The 26,396-nt window shown below is 37.7% G+C and overlaps 1 protein-coding gene and 1 long non-coding RNA gene across 7 annotated transcripts in view; one reads left to right on the top strand and one right to left on the bottom strand.

Moving 5' to 3' along the window:
* Window positions 1–26,396, top strand: part of bcorl1 (BCL6 corepressor-like 1) — a 220,225-nt gene that overhangs the window by 176,223 nt on the left and 17,606 nt on the right. For all 6 annotated transcript variants that reach the window (XM_063060734.1, XM_063060733.1, XM_063060735.1 and 3 more), the window contains 4 exons: window positions 6,014–6,297; window positions 7,665–7,940; window positions 15,903–16,069; window positions 20,785–20,930. In XM_063060734.1, the coding sequence (XP_062916804.1) occupies window positions 6,014–6,297; window positions 7,665–7,940; window positions 15,903–16,069; window positions 20,785–20,930 (873 nt within the window). The remainder of the gene's footprint in view (window positions 1–6,013; window positions 6,298–7,664; window positions 7,941–15,902; window positions 16,070–20,784; window positions 20,931–26,396) is intronic.
* The window catches only part of LOC134352995 (uncharacterized), a 36,361-nt gene continuing 17,704 nt past the window's right edge, over window positions 7,740–26,396 (bottom strand). Inside the window, exons 2-3 of the long non-coding RNA XR_010019527.1 lie at window positions 18,583–18,650; window positions 7,740–7,863 (exon numbers count right to left, since the gene is read on the bottom strand). This is a non-coding gene — a long non-coding RNA (uncharacterized LOC134352995). The remainder of the gene's footprint in view (window positions 7,864–18,582; window positions 18,651–26,396) is intronic.

The raw sequence follows: 26,396 nt of genomic DNA, 5'->3' as shown, positions 1-26,396 counted from the left end.
CTGTTACGGAGCTGATTCGTGCGGAAATTTCAATTCAGTTCCAGAAAATTGCCGACTCAATCGATAAGATACAAACATCTATTACGGAACATCAGTCGGCTATATCTGATCTTCAAAAATCCACACAACAAAGTGAGCTTAAGATGGGGAAAATCGAAGAAACAATTAATGTAATGAAGAAGAAACTTGATTTTCTGACCTTTAAAAACTCTGACTTAGAATCTAGAATGCGACGGCAGAATTTACGAATGATTGGGGTGCGTGAAGCTGTTGAATCTGACAACCCTATGAAGTATTTTTCTCAACTTTTAAAAGATGCATTTCCTACTGTGTTTCCTGACCAACCACCGTTATTGGATCATGTTCACAGAGTTTCATCATAATCGCCTAGGTCAGATAGACCTCGACATGTTATTTTACGGTTTCATTACTTTCAAGACAAGGAGAAACTGTTTCGATTTGTTCGATCTAAGGGTTTCATTGATTTTCTGGATCTTAAATTCCGATTCGTGGAAGATTTCAGTAAACCAATCCGGGATCAACGAGTTCGTTACAGATCTGTGATGTCAGAACTCTACAAGATGGATTTAAGACCAGCGCTGCTTTACCCTGCACGTCTAAGGATTCGTACGCCGGATGGAGCCCTCCGTTTTTTTGACTCTCCATCGGATGCCCAGAGTTATCTGGATCAATTTTCATGATCAACATCTTAATTGTAATTTTTTTACTATCTCCGTTGATCGGAGGCGGTGAATTTGTCGGTCTTAATTTTTTTTTGCCTTATATGGGCAGAAAAGTTTATTTTTGATTACTTAATATGGTTGCCAAACTTTCTTTTTAACTGCGTCATTTCTCTCTTTTTTCCCAGGGGATTCTGGGTGGTTACTTCCTTATTGTCATTTTACGTATTTCCTTTGTGGCCTTAAATTTTGTAGTTTTTTTTAAATCTATTTTGTTTTGTAGGTTTTTATAACTAGTTTATGTTAATAATCTTATTTCTTTTTTGTTGTTCTGTTTATTCATGGGTCTGGGGTTTATTGCGGTTCTTTTTTCATATATTTTCTGGCTTTTATTCTGTTATGTGTTTATTTTAATTGAGTTATCTTTTTTTATTCTTTTACTGTTTTATAATCAGCTGATATTTTTTATATTTACACTTTTTTTTAGGGAGCGTATACCGGAAGTCATGGGGGTAGTTTTAGTGCTTGCTTCTTTCGGGCTGGTCTGCGTTAGACTTAGCTTTCGGGACATGGGGTGGGGGGTGGTGGGAGGGGCTTCACTTTTTAGTTTCTTTCTTCTTGGGCTATATACATTATTGAAGTATGGGTTGCGTTCTTCTCCCCGGTATCTCTTGTATGTTCTGTTCCCTCTCCGGGTTCGTGGGTCGAGCCTATCATCAATCCTCCTTGTTGTGGGTTGACTTTAGGGTTTATGGAGTCTATTATTAATTTTGTCTCCTGGAATACTAATGGTCTTAATCATCCTATTAAAAGGAAAAAAGTTTTTAAAGTGTTCCAGAGACTTAAAGCACAAATTTTATTCTTACAAGAGACCCATGTGCGGAGGGGGGACAGACTACGTTTTTTTAAATTCTGGAAGGGACAACAGTTTCATTCGAACTCCAATGCTAAGATTCGAGACATCTCTTTTTATAGACTCCTCGGTTACTTTTATACAACATGATATTATTTCTGATCCGAATGGTAGATTTTTATTGGTTAGTGGTTTACTATTTAATAAAAAAGTAGTTTTGGTTAATGTTTATGCTCCTAATATGGATTGTCCGGAATTTTATAAATCATTATTTAATCAGTTTCCGAATTTGAATGAGTTTTCATTGATCTGGGGCGGAGATCTTAATACCTGTTTGTCTCCAGCTTTGGACCGTTCGGCTCCTTTACGGACCTTACCTAATAAATCTGCGACTTTGATTAATTCATTTCTTTCTGATTCTGGGTTGACGGACATTTGGCGCTTTTTGCATCCTCAGGAAAAAGATTTTTCTTTTTTTTCACATGTTCATCATTCCTATTCAAGAATTGATTATTTCTTTATTGATTCTCATCTTATTCCCTCAGTGATTAAATGTGATTATGATTCTATAACCATTTCGGATCATGCTCCACTTAAGCTTTCTATTAAAATTCTGGCCAATATACAAAATAATAGACAATGGCGTTTTAATTCGCTGTTGCTTCAGGACTCGGACTTTGTTAACTTTATGAATGAACAGATTGATCTTTTTTTTACAATTAACCATACAGAGGATATTTCTGTTAACACTCTTTGGGATACTTTTAAAGCTTATATTCGTGGTCAGATTATTTCGTATTCTGTTGCTTTGAGGAAGAAGCAGAAGCAGGAGGAGTTGGTAATTGTGGACAAGATTAAGGAAATTGATAAGAAATATGTTATAGCTCCTTCTGAGGAGTTATATAAACAAAGAACTGAACTTCAAATGGAACACAGTTTATTACTCTCGTCCTCGATTGTAAACCAATTAAAGAAAACAAGAAGTGAATTTTATGTACACAGTGACAAAATTGGTAAACTGTTGGCTAATCAATTGAAGTCTAAGTATGCTAAATCTCAAATTAATCAGATTTATAACCAAAATGATCGACTAATATTTGATCATGTGGGGATTAATCAAACTTTCTGTGATTTTTACTCTTCCTTATATCAATCAGAGTCTCCTCGAGATTCTAAATATATGAATGATTTTTTAGATAATTTAGACTTCCCTGAGATTTCACAGGATATGGCTTCTATGTTAGATACTTCTATTACCATGGATGAGATTAAGAATGTTATTTTCTCTATGAATTTGGGGAAAGCTCCTGGCCCTGATGGGTTTACCGTAGAATTTTATAAATGTTTTGCTCCTTCATTAATCCCTTGGCTCTGTAGGGTTTTTGAGGCTTCATTGAAACTTGGTAAACTTCCTGAATCTTTTAATAGAGCGTCAATCTCTTTAATATTAAAGAAGGATAAAGATCCTGCTCAATGTGCATCTTATAGACCAATATCTTTATTAAATGTTGATTCTAAAGTTTTTTCTAAGTTATTAGCAAATAGATTAGAAAAAGTACTTCCCTCTATTATTTCGGAAGACCAAACGGGTTTTATCAAAGGTCGTTACTCTTTTTATAATATTCGTACACTGTTAAATATCGTTTATACTCCCTCACAAAATGTTCCTGAGTGTGTTATCTCTTTAGATGCCGAGAAAGCTTTTGATAGAGTAGAATGGCCTTATTTATTTAAGGTGCTTGAAAGGTTTAATTTCAGCTTGAAATTTATATCCTGGATTAAACTCTTATATTATTCTCCTGTGGCCTCGGTCCGTACTAACTCTTTAAGTTCACCTTTTTTCCCTCTTTTTCGAGGTACTCGACAAGGCTGTCCTCTTAGTCCTTTATTATTTGTTATTGCATTAGAACCTCTTGCAATTGCCATTCGAGAATCTCCAAATATTACTGGGATAACTCGGGGCTTAAAGTCCCATAAATTATCACTCTATGCTGATGATTTACTTTTATATATTTCTAATCCTCAAAAATCCATCCCGGCTGTTTTAGAGTTATTAGCACAATTTGGTCTTTTTTCAGGTTATAAATTAAATCTTAGTAAGAGTGAACTCTTTCTGATTAATAAACAACTTCCCTTATATTATAAATTTCCATTTAAATTGATTAATAATTATTTTTCATATCTTGGGATTAAAATTAGTTCTAAATACAAAGATTTATTTAAGACTAACTTTTTACCATTAATAGACCATATTATTCAACTTTCATCTAAATGGCTTCCTTTGTATTTAACTTTGATTGGTCGTATTAACGCAGTTAAGATGTTTTTTTTGCCAAAATTTTTATATATATTTCAGGCGTTACCAATCTTTGTTCCAAAATCTTTTTTTGACAAAGTTGACTCTAAAATTTCTTCATTTATTTGGCAGAACAAAAACCCGAGACTGGGTAAAATACATTTGCAGAAAGCTAAGAGAGATGGAGGCTTAACATTACCTAACTTTAGATTTTATTATTGGGCAATTAATATTCGACATATGAAATTCTGGTTACTGGACCAGGATATACAATCCATTCCTAAATGGGTAGTATTGGAATTACAATCTGTTCAGGGTTTTACACTTGGCTCTATTTTAGGTTCCTCTCTTCCTTTTGATTGGAAACGCCTTAAACAGGTGTCTAACCCGATAGTTAAATATACCTTGCGTATTTGGTTTCAATTCAGAAAATTTTTTGATCTTAATCAATTTGGGTTAGCGATTCCTATATTAGGTAACATATTTTTTCCTCCCTCTTTTACGGATCGCGCTTTTCAAATTTGGAAGACTAAGGGTATTTCACGGTTTTTGGATTTATTTTTAGATGGTTCCCTTATGTCTTTTGAACAATTATCTAATAAATATAACTTATCAAGAATACATTTTTTTAGATATTTACAGGTTAGAAATTTTCTAAGTACTATACTTTCTTCCTTTCCAATGCTCCTCCTACATACATTTTAGATACTATAATCAACCTTAATCCATGTCAGAAAGGTGCATCGGCTATGATTTATAATATTATTATGAAACTTAGGAAAGCTCCACTTGATAAGATTAGGGTAGATTGGAAACAGGAATTGGGGTTTACCATTTCTGTGGATGACTGGGGGCAGATTTTACAATTAGTTAATACTTCCTCTATCTGTGCTAAACATTCCCTAGTTCAATTTAAAGTTGTTCATAGAGCACATATGTCCAAAGATAAGTTAGTGCGCTTTTATTCTCATATTAATCCTTTTTGTGATAGATGTCCAGGGCAGATAGCCTCTTTAACTCATATGCTTTGGTCTTGCCCTACTTTGGAAACTTTTTGGAGAGACATTTTTAATATTATCTCCAAGGTATTGAATATAGATATCTCTCCTCACCCTATTACTGCTATCTTTGGACTACCTAAAATTTCCAGTAATCTCTCCCCTTCAGCCCGTAGAATGATTGCATTTCTTACTTTAATGGCGAAAAGATGTATCTTACAACATTGGAAAGAGCTTAATGCTCCAACTACCTTTTTTTGGTTTTCTCAGACGATATTATGCTTGAACTTGGAGAAAATTAGAAGCAATCTTTATGACTCCTCTTTTAAATTTGAACAGACTTGGAGATCTTTTATTCAATATTTTCATTTAATGTAATATATACCCTTCTTGTTTTTTTTTCACTGTTTTTAATGGAGGTCGGGATTGAGGACGTGATTTTAAGTTTAACTCTGTTTGGTTTCAAGTTAGCCCATTGCTTTGCGTTGCTTTTAGTTAGTTGCACGGTGGGTTTTTTGGGGTTTTTTTTTTCTTTTTCTCTATTGATATATATATAAAATTAGTATACTATTATGTTACCTTGGTATATTATGTTTAAATTACATTGTAGTTTTTTTTTGTATTAATATCTTCTGTAATTTTATTATATTTTAACAATGTATTAGTGTCTATATGGCTTACCTTTTTGTATACTTACTTAATAAAAAGATTTAAAAAGAAAGAAAGAGAATATGGAGAAAATAAAAATGGTGATTAGCACTGGATTAGTGTAAATGAATGGTTGATGGTTGTTGCAGACTTGGAGACCAGAGGATCTGTACTGAATTACTGTTTGACGCTGACTAATATCAAGCATTCCTTCAGGATTTAGTTGCCCATCTGTGTGATTTACTGACAGCTCATATCTTGCCATGTGTATATTTGCCAACATTAATTGTATTTTGGACAACAACCACAAGCACTGACTAGTTGAGGCAAAACTGCTGTAGTGATCTGTTCCAGCATTTTAGTATAACATCATATTGCACATTCTGATATTACAGAAGATTATACTCCACTGATGCCAAAAGTGGATTTTAGCTAAAGCATTTTGAGTACCAGTGGGTATAGAGTTTCATGAGAACTTAAAAACCTAGAGTAGATATGGACCCTGGTCCAGTTAACCATGTTGCAGTTTTCTTTTTAGGCATATGGACACCACCTGCTTCATCACGAAAGAGGCTAGCTCCTTCAACCACATTGCCTAATACTGACTGGAACCTGAGTGTCAGGCACAGCACTCCTGTGTCAGGAAGTATATGTAAACTTAAAGAGCCTTGCAGCCCAGGTGCTCTGAATTTGTCCCACATACAAGAATCTCCAAGTGAGTACCAGTCTGAAAAACCATCTGGAAAACGTAAATGTAAGACGAAGCATATAAGTGGGCCCTTATCACCAGAAGATGGTGCAAACAATCAAGGAAAGCACAAGGTAAACAATTTACAGGAGCTCTGTTTACGAGTTAGAAGACTGTGTAGCCACATTGTTTTGTGCCTTAATTAAAAGAAACATACGTTTAAAATGAGATATTAAGAAGGTACACCAAAAGTTTCTTCAAAATTATAACATTTGGAGGGGTTTAAGGTTAGAAATTCATTGAATGCTGCCAAGGCAGTGGTGGGCTGAAGAAAATTGGAAGTATGCAAACAATCAAAGCCAGAGGAATTAAGAATTCATGTACCTTGAAGGGCCAATAATGTTAGTGATGATGAAGAATAAGGTCACTATGTAATTCAGGAATAGGGATGATTATTTTAACTTGGAGACATTGTGAGACGTGGTGTGCTCTGCTTCAGGAGGGCAGAATGATGTACTGGGATACAGCAGCGGAATTGTAAATGGCAAGTTGGGGAGGGTCGAAGGGCAGTAGGTAGAGCATTGGAATAGTTTGATTGGGAGTAGTTATAAAAAAAATCATAGGTTTTAAGTTGGTATTCAAACATTAAGACTTGTTTTATACACTTCCTTCAGTGTATAGCTGGGGGATGGGGTAGTGGAGATAAGCTCAAACAAGCAACTAAGTGCTCCCAATGATATGGGTTTCAAATGGCCTCTGACAACCAAGTCCAGCCCTTGACCTTCACATGTGGCTTAGCTATGAAGCCCAGCAGAACCGTTGTTTCTACTTACAGGAGAAGGGTCAAAGTTGGGGTATTGGCGCCTTAAACCAGTCGCTTCAGGCTGATGGAGCATGTCAGCCGTGGATGGCAACTTATCTAGGAGAAGGAAAACTCTGATCTCAAAACTCTACTGTGTTACGGCAATACCCACAAATGGGGAAGGCTTCGGGAGTAAACTCTGAGGAAACATCTGTAGCGGGGGTCCCTATGGCAGTCCTACGTTAATTTCAACACTGGCAACTCCTCCGACCCTGCTGGGGCCAAATTGTATCAGTCAATGCTGTTTCTGCTGTTCCTTTGGATTCATCAGCTGTGTGGAGAGGGGCAGCCTGCAACATGGGCAACAGCTTACTCTTCATATCGTACTGCCATGGCTTGTGTATCACATAGACAGTTGAGACGCAACATCCATGGTCGACCCCAACCAATGGAGGGCCTAGATAGAGTACACAGTATATAATCCTAATCATGTTTTCTTTATTGTAAAAGAGATAGAGTTTATTTTAAATAAACCAAGGTAAAATCAACAATGTGTGGTAATAGACCCAGTACTATCTGCATCATTTCAAAGTTTAAAAAGACAGTGAAAAGAGCACATTGAGTTAACTGGTAAGGTTATATAATATAATTTATTTTTTGGTCCATTAATTGATTTATTAAACATTTGTTTTGTACTAGATTAAAGTAAAGCAGAAACGCTCCCTGAAGCGCTTAGCATTAATGCTGGATTCTGATTGGAGCCCATCACCAAAGAAGAAACCTGATTATTCAGTCCGCTGGAAAAAGAGGACATCCTCGGTTACTCCTGTTAAACATGCAACAGGGTCACGGTCACCATCTGCTCAGGCAGAGACATCCACAGGACAGCAGTCTCAATCTGAAACAAGAAAATTAATTGTAAATAAGAATGCTGGTGAAACCTTGCTGCAGAAGGCAGCACGATTAGGCTATGAGGTAAAGTCTTTAATAATATAATTTAATTAGTGATGTGTTTAGTTTTGTTAATAGTACTTATTTTTACATACTTCCTTGCCCACATTGACTTACATACCTCTGTAATCAACAGATTGAAAAATGCATTGAGCATGCTCTAAATCCAGTTAATTTGATTCCCTAAATCCAGATGAGTTCTAATATTTAGATTAATGAGATAATCAAATTTGAAAAACAAAGCAGAACCAAACCAACCATTTCACCACATGAATTTTACTGACTCATTCTTCTTGTGCAGAGTGATTGGAATAACTTTTTTATATCTTTGTAATAGCCTGTAGAACACTTCTGACAGGATCCATTTGAATTACTGGGGATTTCCATTTGTTTCTTTGCTGACTTCATATTGATTTCCTATGTGTTGCGCTTTTGCAGACAGGAAGCATTGACGTAGATTGCAGCCTCTGTGTTACTATATGCTGCAGTCTGTGGCCTTGATGTTCTCTCCAGCAGCCTGATGACAGCACAGGAGCTGATCAGACTGCACCACACCAAAGGAAGGAGATAGAGGCCAGTTCCCAAACTGTGGCACTTAAACTTTTTCCTAGCCTACTTTACACCCTACCTTGATTTATCCCTTGCTTTCCCCCACACATTTACCTCATCCACCTCTGCTGTATAGCTGCTACAGAGATACCTCCTCAAAATCACTGACTAGCTTAGGGCTGTGTGCAACTGAAACAGCAGATATTTTGTTTTTATTTGTCAATGTTGATTTAGCACTTAATGCTTCAGGAAAAGTAGATGTAGTTCAACTTGATTTTAGTATTTCCGATGTTAGTCAACCTAGTAAGCGGTGTATTTCTAAATATTTTGCATTTTCAGTGATTAAATTACAAGCTTTTCATCTTTGGGTTCTATTTTCAAATCGGTATGTTGAGTTGAAAGTTTAATGTTTGTGTGCAAGTATGCTACGTAAAGAGGGTCTGAATCTAGTTCTAAGCAAATGTGGATCCTCAAAATGAATTTATTTCTATGCCAGTTCCATTTTGCTAAAAAAGGAAAACTGATCCCAGTCTGAAGGATCACAAAGCACATCAGAATGTCTTGGAAATTTTTTAATTTGTGTAGCAGATTTGAATATGGTATGGAAAGCTTTGCTTTGCAACTGACCATGGTGAACACCAATACTCAATGCAACACTGAGTTCCCAAAATGGATATATTATGAGGACTGAGAAACCTGACTAAGTCCTGATGATTCTGAAGGCATCTCCACCCAGTTTATACTTCCACTGTTGTTTTTTGAAGTTGAAGTGAAATTATCTTACTTTCTGACAGTAACCAATTGGTATTACAAGTAAGAAATTCTCTGGTTCTATTTAAATTTGTTGACTGTATTAAAATGCGAGTGAAGTGAGGAAAAAAAAACAAAAGAGGAAATACCTTCAAGAACCCTATTAGATGTGAGTCCTTATGGTAATCGGACACATTGCCGAATTAAACATTAGTTAGGTGCTAATTCAAATTATTGCTGACTAGCTAAATAATATTTGCAGTTTTTCTTGACTGTTCCTATAATATTACTGTTGAAAATAATTTAGACATTAATAGTGATTATCTGATTAAATTAAAATTCTTTTTCACAAAATCCTCTTGTGAACTAGCTTTAACTGTTGTAGGATACATGAATTGCCACAAGGGATCACTGTTGCATTTGTAGTACTAACTGTCGGTTGCAGGATACAGCAATTTCAGATAAAACCAGACGGTAGATTCTAAGTGCAACACATTTTAAAATTTAACTTACATATTGGATGTTTCAAAACTCAGTGAGAAATTCATTCACAAGTACAGTAGTCTGTTGGTTCAATTCCCTTTATACGTTTGTACGTTCTTCCCGTGACCATGTGGGTTTCCTCCAGTGCTCCAGTTTTCTCCCACAGTTCAAGGATGTTTAGGTAGTAGGTTAATTGGCCATTGTAAATTATCCTGTGATTAGACTAGGATTCAATTGGGGGATTGCTGGGTGATGTGCCTCAAAGTGCCTATTCTGTGCTGTATCTAAATAAGTAAATAGACAGTGAGACACATGAATTATCAGTTGCCAGCAGCCTAGTTTCTGTAATATTGGAAGCATTTTATCTCCCAGTGCTGATGCTGCTGCAACTTTTAACACGGAGTTATCCTATCTAGAATTAATCATGTGCCATTGTTCATTTCAGTACTATGCAATTGGAAACACATTTATCATTTGGTGAATTCATCTACAACGCACATGTCAATGCATAAGAAACTCAACACAGTACAAGATAAAGGAACTAGTTTGTTTGATGTGCCATCCACTATCCAAAATATTTGTTCTGTTTACCATTTTTGCACTGAACCATCTACATAATGCTCTCTAGATATTTGCTTTGGCTTTACACCTGCAGCCTCTACAACGAACAGTGGTCAGTTGGATATACTGCCACTTTGTGGCTTCTGTCCAATTATTTTTTAATTTCAAAATTAGACTTTATTGGTGTTATAAAATAAATGTACAAAGGAAGAGACAGTGCCAACAACTTTTGCATTCATGGTCAGCAAATTCTGTGGTGTGAACTCTGAAACACAGTAAACATAGCATCATTGCCTCATTCCCTCATTCATTGTTCGAGGTGTTTTCCATCCAACTCTGACCCTCCATGTACGATAGAGAAAGGAACCTACATTGTGGTCCTTCTCCACAGAGCCTTAGCATTGCTTCACAGAGTTTCATTACATCCCTTAGCACGTACTCCTGTAGAGTGGATCGTGATGGTCAGCAGCATTCTGTTGCTGACGCCTTGCTATACTGCATGACCAACAAGTTTTGGAGATCCTCACCAAGCTGATGATGTTCCAGCAGTACGTGATGTCTGTCTCAGTGTGTGTCTCCATAGGACCAGGATTATTTCATACAACCCATTGAATTTGCTCTGTCATTCAATGATGCCTGATTTATTTTCCCTCTCAATCCCATTAAGCATTCCCGCTGTAATAATTGACACCCTTACTCATCAAGAACCTATCAACCTTTGCTTTGAAAATACCCAGTGATTTGGCATCCACAGCCGTCTGTGGCAGTAAATGCCACAGATTCACCACCCTCTGGCTAAAGAAATTCCCCTTTTCTGTTCTATTGGGATGTCTCTTTTCTGAGACTGGGCTGTGTCCTCTGGTCCTAGACTGTTCCACTATTGGAAACGTCCTCTCCATGTCCACTCAATCTCGGCCTTTCAATATTCAGCAGGTTTCATTGAGAGTCCCCCCTCATTCTTCTAAGCTCCAGTGAGTACTGACCTGCAGCCATTTAACACTTCCCATACATTAACCCTATCATTGTCATGAACCACCTCTGGATCTTCTCCATGCCAGGACAATTTTCAAAAGGGGCCCAAAACTGCTCACAATATTCCTCAAATGCCAAAATGAGGCCACTCAGCACCTCATATTCCATCTCAATGTCCTCCAACCTGGTGGCATGAAAATTGATTTCTGTAGCTTCAGCTAATTTCTCCCCGCTCCCCTTCTTTCTTTATTCATTCTGCATTCCCACCGCCCCCCCCCAATTATCCCTTATTTTCTCAGCCACCTATCAACCACCTTCTAGTGCCCCTCCTCCCCCCTTTTCTCCTATGGTCCATAAGATCTCCGATTCCCTAATGAGCAATTAGCTCATGGACCCCTGATTTCTTCCTCTTCTACTCAACCAGATTTATATTCTTCTTCCTATATGTCGATTTGTTACCACCTTTGACTTGGCCAACAACAGTGAACTTAAATATGGCATTGGAGCTATTCTTAGCCTCACAGTCATAAGTAGGAGTGGAGCAAGGGGCTAAGCACACAGCTTTGTGGTGTATTTGTGCTGTTGATGATTATGGAGGAGACGTTTTTCCTAATCATTACTGACTGGGGTCTACAAGTGAGGAGATTGAGGATCCAGATGTATAAGGAAGTATCGAGATCTAGGTCTTGGTGCTGCTTGTTTAGTTTTAAGAGGATGATGGTGTTGAATGCTGAGCTGCAATCAGTGAAGAATAGATTAATGCATGCTCCTTCACTGGCTAGATGTTCCAGAGCTGAGTGGAGAGCCGATGAAATAGTATCTGCTGTTGACCTGTTGTGACAGTAGGCAAATTGGAGTGCATTGAAGTCATTCCTTAGGCAAGGGTTATATGCGTCATGCTCCAACAGGAACTTCTTAATCAGGAAGTCCCTGGTGAAGGGGTTCCCTTCTCTGACACCCTTCATTGTCACCTGACAGGATTTCAATCTCCTGTTCTCCTCCGAGGCACTCATCACTGCAGCCATCCTGGCTGGTTATTGCAGGTTAATTGATGGAAAGAGGTAATACCCGTAAAATGTTGGAGGAACTAAGCAGATTAGGCAGGATCCATGGAAATGAATAGTCAGTTGACATTTCAAGCTGAGACCTTTTATCAGGACTGAGAAGGAAGAGGGGAAGACACCAGGATAAAAAGATGGGGGAGAGGAAGGAGGCTAGATGGAAGGTGATAGGTGAAGCTAAGTGGGTGGGAAATGTAAAGGGCTGGAGGGGAATTGGTCGGTTCTTTTGTTGAGACAGAGCGGAGAGCTTTGAGGCCTTCTTGATTGGCGATAGAAGTATATAGGGACTGACCATCCCTGATGAAGGTGAAGCAGTCAGGGCCAGCGAACTGAAAATTCCTGAGATCAGGGGCATGAGAAGTGTTGCAGATATAGATGGAAGAGACTGAACTATGGGGGGATAGAGTGGAATCGAGGTATGAGGATGTGGGTTCAGTAGGGCTGGAGCGGGCAGAGACATCAGACCTACCCGGAAAGTCTGGTTTGTGGACCTTGGGTAGGATCCACACCTACATCAGCAGGTTAAGCTCTCATTAGGTAGCCACTTGATTATGAAGAACCATCATTGTCTTCCTTCAACGTCACTGTTCGAATTCACCCACAAATTGGCTTTGATGATCAACCTTGATAAGTGTCTTGGCATCTTGGCCCTGTGACCCCTGCCAGTTAAGTACTTTGAATTTGATGGGAACAAAACCTACACCCAGGAGAAAGTGTTCCAACTCCCCATGATGGTTGGGAACTTTTCAGTACACTATTTCTCAATCACAGACAAAAGAAATGATCCTCAAAAATATAGGTGCAGGTCCAGTCTGCACTCCATCCTGATTTGGAAATATCGTGCTGTTCTCTCCTTATCACTGGACATGAATTTTGGAACATTACTGCATAGGATTGTGAAAGTGCCTTCACTAGAAATTCTGCAGTTGTTCTTTCGTCACTACCTTCTGAAAAACAATAGGTTTTAGGCAATAACTGCTGACCTTGTTAACAACGCCCTCTTTCCAGAAATTGAATAATTTAAAACTATATGACAGAGGTGATTTCTGGGTCATTTTGCATGGATCCAAAATATCACTGGGCATCTCCTAACCTGACCTGCACCTATGCAACCAAACCAGAATGGGATCAGATTGTATTGTTCTCCATGAAATGCTCTTTTTGAAGCATGGCCAGGAAAATGAAACCACTTTATGCTAAGAGAGATACTCATCTACTCTGTCAGGTGGTCTTTAATAATTCTGAAGCAGGCAACATAACTATAATGAATGACTGCTTCTGCATGAGTCTTCTGTGCTGTCAGGAGCCATGACTTAAAACTTTGGATGTTCCCATGCAGGAGCTGCACATCTTTGATGCCATTGTCCGAGGTTCTTCATTGTGTTACCAATGTAAAACCCAGCAAGAAAATCAGGGAATTGATGGAGTTTACAATAAATTAACGATTTTACCTTCCAAGTGACTTTTCAATTAAGTTGAGCTTTAAAAAGTGAACAAAAATATATTCCATTTATATTGCAACTTTCTCTACGTTAGACTCCACTGAAGTGGATTAGAGCCAATGAAATGCTATTTAAGTAGGACAATATGGAAGGAAGCCATAGCTTAGTACAATCAATAAAAGGATTTTAAAAAATGTTAAGAATAGAGAGTTTGAATAAGTCAGACCTTGTAACTTGGTAGGCGCAAAACCACTTCGGTAGCCTCTTTGCCAGAATGTAAACCCAGACCAGGGAAATGACATAATAGTGTGTTGTTTTCACTTGTGATTCTACAGATTTGACACAATGTTAATTGAAGTTCATCCTGAATTTGCAGGGTTAAATGTCTGCAGGTGAACTTAATACATGAAATCTTCATTCTTGATCTGTCATTTTCAACACATAATCAGAACTAAAATGTACAGCACACTTTTTTATTAAATTAAACTATCTTTTAGTAATGTAGAATTTTAATGTGCGTTTCTATTTTCACACATCCAAATGAAGCATATTGTTTTCTTTATGAAATTATCATCTTGGCCTTGTAGATTTCCTCTCAACTGCATGTATTAAAATATTAGATATTCTCCGGTAGAATAAATTGCCACAACTAACTAATTGGAAAGAGGTGAACGGGGTAATTGTTACTCCAAAAGTTATCTGGAGAATACTTACAATTAAGCACTTTTCCATTTAAGATAATTTTCTGAAATTAACTTCCACTGGACATTTTGCTCAAGAATGAGATACTAATTTCTGAGATAGGAGGTAAAAGAAAATTTTGTTAATTAATTAAAATTGTGAAAATGGGTAAGAATGTGGGATTGGGCATTACAAATAAATTCGAAATATTTAAGTGTTTGGGAGAAAAAGGTAATTGAAGGATATACCAAGAAGGAGGTGGGCAGATTTTAAAATGACAAACTTATGAAGTTTTTGAAACAGGTGATTGTTATTATAGTGATTTTAGTTATTTGAATGACTAGGAAACATTGTGTAAATTTTTGCTGCATGTTAATAAGTGTTACTGAAAAATAATATTCATCTGTTGACAGGTCCCTGTTGCTGAGTGGAGGATAAGAGTTTGGGGAAGCTAAGATGTTGCTTACTTCTTAGTAAATTTTATTAGTAAATAAAATTTACTACCAAGTTAAATTATTTATTAAAATAAAAATGCCAAAACATCTAGGTTTGATATGTTATCCATGGAAAGTAGCTGATTTAGGCACCAGAGGGAGTAGTGGCAGCCTTAGCATCCTAGAGTGCATGGAAAGTAAACCATTTAGATATGACATCAAACCATTTCAGTGCAAAATGTGTTGGTGCAATGAGAAAAATAGCATTGGCCATAATAAAAGGCCCAAAAACATAATTTACATTTTTCCTTTCAGTTGATTGAAACTTCTCAGATGAAATAGGGTCAGTGAAATACATTACTATTTTATTTACAAAGCAAGATCCCTTGAAACCCCTTCCCTCTCACCTTAAACTGGTTTTTGCCTACCATGGGAATCAGGCATCTACCATCTATGCCCTTCACAATTTTATAAACCTCTATCATGCCACCTTTCAACTTCCTTCGCTTTGAAAACAGACCCAGCTCATCTAATCTCTCTTTATAATTCAAACTTTACAATTCAGGCAACATTCTTGTGAATCATGTCTATACCCTCTGGCTTAGTCACACCCTTTCTATTCATGTGGTAACTAGGTCTGCTCATAATGCCCCAGGTGTAGCCTAACCAGCATTATGTACACAGTATCGCAACTATTATGCTCAAGACATCGGCTAATTAAGGCAAGCATGTCTATGTCTTTCTCACCATCCTGTCTACCTAAATTGCCACTTGCACAGAATTATATATTTGTTACTCCAAGGTCTCTCTGTTCACAACATTCCCCAGGGTCCTCCCATTCATATGTATAATCTGTGACTGAGTCATAATTATTACTTCATAAATAAGAAAATATTCCTTAAAACCAGCCAGAATTTCTGTAACAACCTCATAAACATGATTGAACATCTTTTAAAAAAATGGAAGTTGTAAGTTAATACTAATATGATACAAATGTAAAGATGTAAATTTTGTTCTGCTGTTCCATTCAGATGTTGTTTTCTCTTTGTACAGGATGTGGTTATCTACTGTTTGGAGAATGAAGTGTGTGATATCAATCACCGGGATAATGCAGGCTATACGGCACTGCACGAAGCCTCCGCACGTGGCTGGCTTGACATTGTCACACGGCTTCTGGAGCATGGAGCAGATGTAAACTGCAGTGCCCAGGATGGTACCAGGTAAGAATGACATATGTATTTTACAGTTGTGAATCTTTGTTGATTAAGGGTATAAGTTGGAAAATGAAATGGTTTTCAATATTGGTATCAAGCAGTCACAGCTTATTTAATCAGAGAATAAACCTCCCTTTGTTCTTCAATAAATCCATTTATTACACATAGCCCGTCATTTCTACAACTGCCTCCCTTGTCTTCTATTTAGGGCAGTGCATCTGCCACGTAGCATCGAATCCCATAAAAGGGTAATGCAGGGTCTAACACCTTTATCATCTCAACTAACAACTTGTCTTCCATGTGCACTTCAAATAAGTGATCTAAAAGAGTAAAGTAAATGCAGATGTACTATTTTACTTTAACAACATCCTTGATAGCTGATGTTAATTGTTCTACCTTCTCAGTTAATTCCCACATCCTTTAAAATTTTCTTTATCATTCTTCTCTTCAAAATAAAATTATTGACCTTTCTATCTAGCGATTACTGCTGCATCTCCAACTTCTTTCCTGTCTAATATTTTGTTTTAAATTTGTCACCATTTTATAAAGAACCCTTTGGTTGAATCCCTCCAGACAAGTTTTTACCCTTACCACTGTACCAAATGAACTATAATCAAAATAAGTTATGATACGCAATTGTGACAAAAGTAAACTATCTTTTCGTGCCTTTTTAGACCTTACAGCCTTTGATATGGTTAATTACCATTCTCCTCCAATTCTTGTCATATATACCCGATGACATTTTGTTTATCTGGTTTCATTCTTTCTTGTGCATTTGTAGTCTTGGTCTTGCCAGTAATGGCTTTTCTTCACAGCTTTTCTTCCCACACCTGTATTGTTCCTCTTGGTGTCCTTTGATAATGTATCCTTGGCTCCATTCTGTTTCACATGTATATGTTATCCATTTGCCACATCATCAAAAAACTTGACATTTTCCACTTGTACACTGACGACATCCAGCTTCACCTCATCAGAATTTTTTTATCCTCCAGAGTCTCAAGAGTTATTAGCCTGTTTATTTGACATCCGGTAGAAATGTGCAGAAATTTCCTCCAACCAAACATAGATTTTTTTCCCTGGACATCATCTTCATGTCGGTCCCTGGCAACATAAATTGTACCTCTGCGACATTGCCTAACTTCAATTCTCCATGAGCTCATGTGCTGCTGATATCCTTGTCTATGCCATTGTAATTTCCAGAGTTAACGATTCCATTGCACTTTGGTAGCAGAAATAAATGTGCGGACTATTTTCTAAATGGGGAGAAAATCCAGGAACTTGAGATGCAGAGGGACTTGGGAGTCTTTGTGCATTACACCCTCAAGGTTAACTTGCAGGTTGAGTCAGTGGCGAGGAAGGCAAATGCCATGTTAGCATTCATTTCAAGAGGTCTAGAATGCAAGAGCAAGGATGTAATGCTGAGGCTTTATAAGGCACTGGTGAGGCCTCACCTTGAGTATTGTGAACAGTTTTGGGCCCTTCATCTTAGAGAAGATGTGTTGGCAAAGGAGGTTCACGAGGATTATTCCAGGAATGAAAGGGTTACCATACAAGGAACGTGTGATGGCTCTGGGTCTGTCCTCGCTGGAATTCTGAAGGCTGAGGGGGATCTCATTGAAACCTTTTGAATGTTGAAAGGCCTAGATAGTAGATGTGGAAAGGATGTTACCCATTGTGGGAGAGTCTAGGACAAGAGGGTACAGCCGCAAGATGGAGGGGTGCCCATTCAAAACAGAGATGTGGAGAAATTTCTTTAGCCAAAGGGTGGTGAATTTGTGGAATTTGTTGCCGTGTGCAGCTGTGGAGGCCAGGTTGTTGGATGTATTTAAGGCAGAGATTGATAGGTCCTTGACTGGACAGGGCATCAGAGGTCGGGAACTGGGGTTGAGGAGGAGGGAAAAAAGGATCAGCCACGATTGAATGTTTGGAGCAGACTCGATGGGCCAAATGGCCAAATTCTACTCCTATGTCTTATGGTCTTATGCATTCCGAGCTGTCCTCCCTCATTCTAACATAAAATATATAAACTTGAGTTCATTGAAAAAAAGTGTGTTGCTTATATTTTAACTCACATGAAGATTTGTATAGCCATTACCCCTGTTCTTGCTGAGTGACATTGACTCCCAGTTAAACAAAATATGCTTAACATCTTGTCTTAAGTTTATGTAGTGCTTTTTATCCCTCTGATTCTCTGCAATCCCCTCCAGCCCAACATCCCTCTGAGAAAAATGAGCTCTCAGTTCTGGCTCTTTCATCACATAATACCTTAAGACTGATATATGTCCCACAAACTACGTCTATTAAACCATGTTAATATTTATCCCAGCAAATTAATATTAACTTAACCCTACGACTTTTGGTGAAAAATGGGGGAAGAGTGTGATACGATTTGAGGTCACACTCGTACTGAATCTGCAGCTTCAGATGCTGCGAATATGCATCCAGTTTCAAACTGTGGGCTTCATTTACAACAACTCAAGAAATCAAGGACAGAAGATGGGTAAATTTGCAAGTCGTACCTGACCAATAGAAAGGCTTCATATTGCCCATCCCCTGTAGAGTTTTGACAGCCAATTAAGCCATGCAACTGTAAATAAAACATTTTCAATATTAGAAAATACTATTAAACCACTAAATATTTTTCATTAAATTCAATTAAATGAAAAATATGTAAATTATTTGAAACTGTCCCAGATTTTATATGCTATCAGAGGCAGAGTTCTGAATGTTCAGATCTCATAGGAAGTTTGAAACTTCCTTGTTTGTCTGAATGGCATTTGAAATGTTTCAGATTGTCAGTCGGGCCTTCTCCATAATATAATTTATGTACCACTAAATTAGGTTATTAATTTTCTTAATAAAAGAGAATTGGGGTATTTTTTAAAAATTGTTTTAAATTATTTTCAGTTTTTATTCAAGAATTACAAATCAAAACAAAACAAGATGTTCTATACTTTTCATCCACTATGATCATATCAGTTACTTGGACTAAACCCAGTCTGAACCTACAGTAAGTGATGAAAGCAAAGTTGGTTTAAACTGGATCTCGGTTTGAAGAGACAGTACTGATGCAATGATAATCTCTTCACTCCAAGAATTTTTCATTTACGTAGTTTCAATAAGGTTAGCTCACTTCCTAGTAAATGCATAGTTAAACAAAGAAAGCTTCCATTTATTTTGAAACTCAACTATGTGTTTAGGTTTGTGGATTTGGTTCGGAAGGGCAGCACTTACTGTCCATATCTAATTGCTCTTGAGAGAAGTGGTTGTAATCCATTACCTTCAATCGCTACTTTCCTTCTAATGAAGCTATTCCTACAGTGTTCAGTTTAAAAGTCCTAGGATGTAGATCCAGTGACAATGAAGGATCTACAGTATATTTCAAATTATGTTGGTTTCTAATTATGACTTGGAGGGAAACATGCAGGTGATGTTACTTACAGATGCTAGCTGCTCTACTCTTCCATGGTGGTAGACATTGCAGGTTTGGGATTTGTTATTGGGATAGCTTAGACAGTTGACCACATTTTACAGGTGATGCAGACTACAGCTATTGTATACAGGTAATGTAGAGAACGTATGATTAGGATAGTGGATAAGATTCTAAACAAATAGCCACTTTTTCCAGGATGGTATTGAGCTTGGGACTACATTCATCCAGTTAAGGCAGTATAGTCCATCACATTCCTGACTTGTTACCTGCAGAAAGAGAAGAGTTTTCAAATGTCAGGTGCAGAATATCCAGCCTTTGATCCATTGGAGTTTTGTTCAGTGGTGACTCCCGAGATTTTGATGGTTGGGGATTTAGCAATCGTGGTGACATAGGGTATGAAGGGTAGGTAGTTAGTCTGTCTTGTTGGCGATAGTCATTGCCTGGCATTTCTTTGGTGTGAATAATGCTACTTACTAGCCCAATCATATGGGTATTCAAATTTGCTGCAGAGTTGTAAATAGAATTGAGTGTTGAGTGAGCATCAGCAAGGATCTCCATTTCTGATTTTGTGATGGGAAGTAGATCAGTTGTAGGTGTTTGGGCTTAAGACAATACCCTGAGAAACTTCCGCAGTGATGTCCTCGGGCTGAATGTTTATTCACAATTGTCTTTCTTTGTATGAGGTAATCACTCTTAATCACTGGAGGGTTTTTTTTGCCCTGTGTTGTGCATTGTTTTCTGTTATCTTGAACTCCTGATGGTCCCATTCAAGTCAAATGCTTTCTCAGGACATAACTCACTTCATATCTGGAATTCAGTTCCCTGGTCCATGTTTGGACCAAGGCTATGATGAGTTCTGAGTTTAACTGATCCTGTTGAAATCTAAACCGGGCACTGGTGAGCAGATTATTGTTAATCAACAATTGGTAGCATCAAAGATACTGCCTTTCCACATTTTGCTGATTATTAGGAGTAGACTCATTGTGCAGTAATTAGCCAAACTGAATGTGTTCATTTCAGCATTAATAGAATATCACTGATGGAATAAATTTCCTCTGCAATATCCCACGGTAACACAGGCTTTACCCAGGCATATTCAGTATGCTTTCTCTCCAATTAAGACAACTGTATATGATATAATATTTTTAATGTGTTATTGCTTAAGTTATTCTTCAGTTATCATTGTGATATTTATAATTATGGTTTTTAAATAGCTGTTAATATAGCTGGAGTGGCCAGTTAAGTATGGTTTCAAATGTAATTTATTGCATTTTTGTTACTTCTTTAGACCTATTCATGATGCTGTTGTGAATGACAACTTGGATGTTGTCCATGTTCTTCTGTCATATGGTGCAGATCCCACCCTCGCTACCTATTCAGGTCAGACAGTTCTGAAGATGACTCATAGTGAGCCCATGGAACATTTTCTTATAGGTATGTATGTAAACTACATGTTTAATATTTACACTTATAATTTTTCATTTTACCCAGAAACATAAAATATATGTTTTCTATATCCGATCATAACTTGCAATTAAAAGAACAAATTATAAATAATTCTTATTATTGTATTATTGTTTAAGAAGGTACTTTGAATGAAAAAAATGGATTGCACACATATACAATTAATTACATCACAACCAGCACCTCAGCCAGTACCTAGCTTGGCAATTCACATTACTCCCCAGTACTAAACACAAATCCTCATTATCCATAGAGATAAAAATTTATTGTAGGTAACAAGAGGTGGGATCCAGAAGAAAGCAACACACATCAAAGTTGCTGGTGAACGCAGCAGGCCAGGCAGCATCTCTAGGAAGAGGTACAGTCGACGTTTCAGGCTGAGACCCTTCGTCAGGACTAACTGAAGGAAGAGTTAGTAAGAGATTTTGGTAAGAATCTCTTACTAACTCTTCCTTCAGTTAGTCCTGACGAAGGGTCTCGGCCTGAAACGTCGACTGTACCTCTTCCTAGAGATGCTGCCTGGCCTGCTGCGTTCACCAGCAACTTTGATGTGTGTTGCTTGAATTGCTAACATCTGCAGAATTCCTGTTGTTTGGATCCAGAAGAAACTTTGCTCTGTACCCAGTATACCAAGTCAGCACACATATGCCCTGTAATGGTATAAAAGCATTAACACGCTTTAAAAAAAATACATGAAAGTGTTCAAGTACCTAAAAGGAAATGATCTTGCTTAACAAATTCTTTCAGTTGAGTGTGTTAATGTTTACAATCAGTGGTTGGTTTTGAACTCACAAGGTTCTCTTTTTGAATAATGTACAATAGACAGTCCTTTGATGGGATACTTTTGCAGGCAACTAATTATTTCTCATGTTTGCATGCATGGATTCATGACCTCATGAGTATGTGAATCAGAGCACAGCAAATTAGTGGACAGTACGGATCGAGTGTATTGTTCAAGGTGCTGACTGTCAGTAAAGACATTGAACTTTGACATTGTCTCCTTGTTGAAGTGTGTGATACGACATACTGCTGAAAGAGTTCTTAAATAAGACTGTCAAAATAAATTAACTGCCCACTTAGTCCGACAGTTTCCACAGAACAATAACTGCATTTCAAAATTGCTTGATTAAGCCTTTTATACTTGGAGTTTAATAAAAATGAATAGTAATTCCTTACCTCTTTCTCCTTAGACCATAAGATGTAGGAGGAGAATTAGGCCATTTAGCTCCTCCATTTCATCATGGCAGATTTATTATCCCTCCCTTCTTCAAGAGTTGAGTGACATTTGCAATTTTCCAGTTCTCTGAACCCATATGAGAATCTTGTGATTCTTGAAGGATCATTACTAATGCCTCCTCACTCTCTTCAGCTACCTCTTTAAGAATCCAGGAATGTAGTCTGCCTGGTCCAGGTGACTATCTACCTTCAGACCTTTCAGTTTCCAAAGCATCTTCTCCTTTGTAATAGCAGCTACACTGACTTCTGTCCTCTGACGCTCTCAAATTTCTGGCATACTGATAGTGTCTTCCACAGAAAGAACTGCTGCAAAATATTTATTAACTTCGTCCACCATTTCTTTGTTCTCCATTACTACGTCTGCAGCGTCATTTTCCAGTGGTCCAATATCCACTCTCACCTCCCTTTTGCTCTTTGTGTATTTGGAAAAAATGTTTGGTATCCTCTTTGATATTTTTGGTTAGCTTAACTTTATATTTCATCTTTTCTCTGCTTATGTTTTTTTAGATGTTTTTGGTGGATTTTAAAAGCTTGCTAATCCTCTAACTTAAAAATTTTTGCTATATTATACGCCTTCTCTTTTGCTTTTATGCTGTCTTTGACTTCCCTTGTCACCCATGGTTCATTCATCCCTTTTTTTGTCTTTGGGATGTATCTATTCTGCGCCTTCTAAATTGCCCTCAGAAACTCCAGCCATTTCTGTTCTGCTGTCACCCCTGCTAGCGTCATCCTCCAATCAACTTTGGCCAGCTCCTCTTCAATGCTTTTGTAATCCCCTTTATTCCACTGCAATACTGATACATCTGACTTCTCCCTCTCAAGCTGCAGGGTGAATCTATCATATTGTGATCATTGTCTCCCATGGGTTCTTTTTCCCTTAAGCTCCTTAATCGAATCTGGTTTATTCAGAACATCCAATCTGGAATTGCCTTTTCCCCCAGTGGGCTCAACCACAAGTTGCTCCAAAAGGCTATCTCGTAAGCACTCAACAAATTCCGCTCTTGGGATTCAGCAACAACCTGAGGAAGTATTAATGAAAGGAATAGGAACACTTCGGGGCATGAAAGCAAAGATTGAATTGAGAAAAATGCATGTCCAAAATTTCACAAAGCCAGGCCAGTGCCATAGACAATCCATCCTGCAGTAGAGGTAGAGCTGAAAAATCTGGAGTAGACTGGGGTCCTGTCAAAGGTGGATTGAAGTGAATGAGCCACGCCTATTGTTCCAGTGATGAAGAAAACCTCCAGCACAAAACCAGGAAAATCAAGCAAGGTGCGCACATGTGGTGACTTTAAAGTGACTGTTAACCCAGCTCTCCGCACAGTACAGTATCCTCTACCTTAGGGGTCGCCAACTTGTCGATCGCGATCGACTGGTTGATCTTTGAGACTTTCCCAGTAGATCCCGAAAAGAATCAAAAATAAATACACAAATACTGTTGTAATGTGAGCATTATAAAAATAAGTAATACTAATTAGGATAATAGTAATATAGCAACACTTTTGCTACAAAGCTGCTTGTAAAGAGAAGTTGTTTCTGGGTTGCGGGGTTTTAGTTCTGTTCTTTCTGCCTAGTGCGCATGTGTGTAGCACCCCTGCCATGAAGTGCGTTTTCAGCTTAGCTCGTGCTGCATCAAAGTGACCAATTAAATTAGATACGCAGTGGTCCCCAACCACCGGGCCGCGAAGAATGCAGCAGTACAGTGGTAGTCGGAATGCACCCAGCACATCTTTAAGAAAAAAGCCGAAATAAACAAGCTAATTAATTACGTGCCCCTAAAAAAAACAAAAAAAAAAGTTGATGCACTGTTAAAATAAAAGGGGAGGAGTGTACCCTATAGCCTACTGTATAATATTGGACTATTTTATGTCATAGTAACACGTTATTGAGCATGTGCTATTAGGCACATATTGATCTATATATATGTGTTCAGTTCGGATTCCGTAAGTAAAAAGCCCATTAACTTAGCTCCGGTTTTAATTTATAGTTTTGTTGTGTAACCCAGCCACATACACAACAAAAAGCTTCCCAATATCCAACTTCCCACTCAATTTTCCTACCTTCCATGCCCTTTCCTCGGCTTTTATACAGTCCTTAACTTCCTTTGTCAGTCATGATTGCCTTCCCCTGTGATTCATTTTATATATTGAAATTGAATCGTGTCGTGCACAAAAGTGTCTTTGTATTATCCATATTTTAAACGTTATTTTTTTCCTCAAATTCAGGATTTGTCTGGTTACAGAATAACAATAACATTAAGTGACATTTACACAAATCTTTATCATATTAATAACATTTTAACAGATTTCAAAGAGCATAAACTAACATTTGATCCCAAACATATGTTAGGACAGATAACAAACGGGTTGATCAATTAAGTTGATTTTTAGTTGTGTTTTGAAGAAGGAAGTAGAAGCAGAGAATTTTATTCAGGGAATTCCAAAGGTGGGACATTGTACTGGAATATATCAAATGATTAGAGGGGAATGCAGAGATAAGAAATTTCACGGTCCAGAAAGCTTTGAAGGCAAGGGTGAGAATTTAAAACTATTGAGTGTAGAAATTCGAATGTGAAACACCAGTTTTTAAAAGCATGATGTAATTCAGAATCATTTTTTATCCTGGAGTAGATCATATTTGTAAAAGTTTCTGGATTAAAATTTGTGGTAATTTGTGTGTGATCCACTTTACTGTGCTTTAATGGCCTCATGGGTTTTCTATTCATTTCTGCCCATGTAACTCGCATGGAGCACTCTTAGCAGAACTCTGAGAACTTAAGGGTTTGTTTTTGCTTTACTCATGATTTAAGACTTTGTTTTAATGAATCTGGAAACATATGTATATTGCTGCAAGACAGCATATTGTTCAAGCACTTTTCAAGGACCAAGAAGAGTGCTACAACTAGCAGTGAGTTTTTGCCGCTACTTAGCTACTAAACTACCTGTTTACTGAGTGTCTCTATAGTGACACCAGTAGCAGCACTCTATTACTGGTGGCTTTAGCATAAACATGGCAGGGCATGTGGAGAGCATCAGCGACCTCAAGCAGGAGATTTAAAAAAAAAACAAGCTCTTTCTGTAAAGAATCTATTTTTTAACATTCTTCAGAAACACTATGGCCACAGTATTTGCAAGTTCAGCCTTTTAAAACCTGCCCTCATAGAGCTATGTGACCTCCAGCTGCACTTTCATTGCTGGACTGCTCTCTGGAGCTAAGGTAAGGGTGAAAGGCTACAGGTTCATCCCAGACAGTTGCAGCAACAAATCTAAGTCCTGTTTCTTTACTTGTTGCTCGCATCTGCAAGAGAAGTCACTAAGATTCTCTTTCTGTGTAAAGGTATGATTTAATCTGTATGATTTATGTCAAAAGGAGGAGGCAGCTCAGATACCACTATTGCTGGTTTCCTATGAGTTCAGCCCACAATTGATTCTGCTCCTGTGCCCAAGATGGTTCTGATGAATAAGCCAGACTTTTTCATCCAGAGAGTGTGCTTCTGCTTACTAAGCATACAGCTGGTATAGATCATGAAAGGACTCTCCTGCTAGTCAATGGCATGGTTTCTGGCTATATTAACAATATTGGTAATATACAGGATCTTAAGTTCTAACCTCTGCTTTATGGATGCTTACATTAGTTTGTTGTATTAATCAGTTGAGCATTTCTACAATGAAAGACATCATAGTTTCAGGATGGTAATCCTGATCCTAAATGGATGTTGAACCTGTAAACACTACCTCACTTTTTAAATATATATTAGTTCTGTTTTTGCACAATTTTTAATCTATTCAATATACATATACTGTAATTGATTGATTTATCTATTTTTCTTCTATATTATGTATTACATTGAACTGCTGCTGCTAAGTTAAAAAATTTCATGACACATGCCAGTGATAATAAACCTGATTCTGAAAATGCCATTGGTCTCTTGGTGAGATTCTGTTGTCTGCACCAGCCCGGGGCCTTCCTGCTGTGCTGCGTAACTTTACCAACTATAAAAAGCAGCCAGTACTAATGGAAGAGGAGCACAAAAAACTGAAGCCTAAGACCACAAACATGAGAAAATCTGCAGATGCTGGAGATCCAAAGCAACACACACAAAATGCTGGATAATCTCATCAGGCCAGGCAGCATTTATGGAAGAGAGTAAACAGGATCCTGATAAAGGGACTCGGCCCAAAACATCAACTGTTTACTCTT

Source organism: Mobula hypostoma, chromosome 10, assembly GCF_963921235.1.
Source record: "Mobula hypostoma chromosome 10, sMobHyp1.1, whole genome shotgun sequence".
Lineage (NCBI taxonomy): Eukaryota > Metazoa > Chordata > Chondrichthyes > Myliobatiformes > Myliobatidae > Mobula > Mobula hypostoma.
This window is presented reverse-complemented; position numbering and strand designations above follow the sequence as displayed.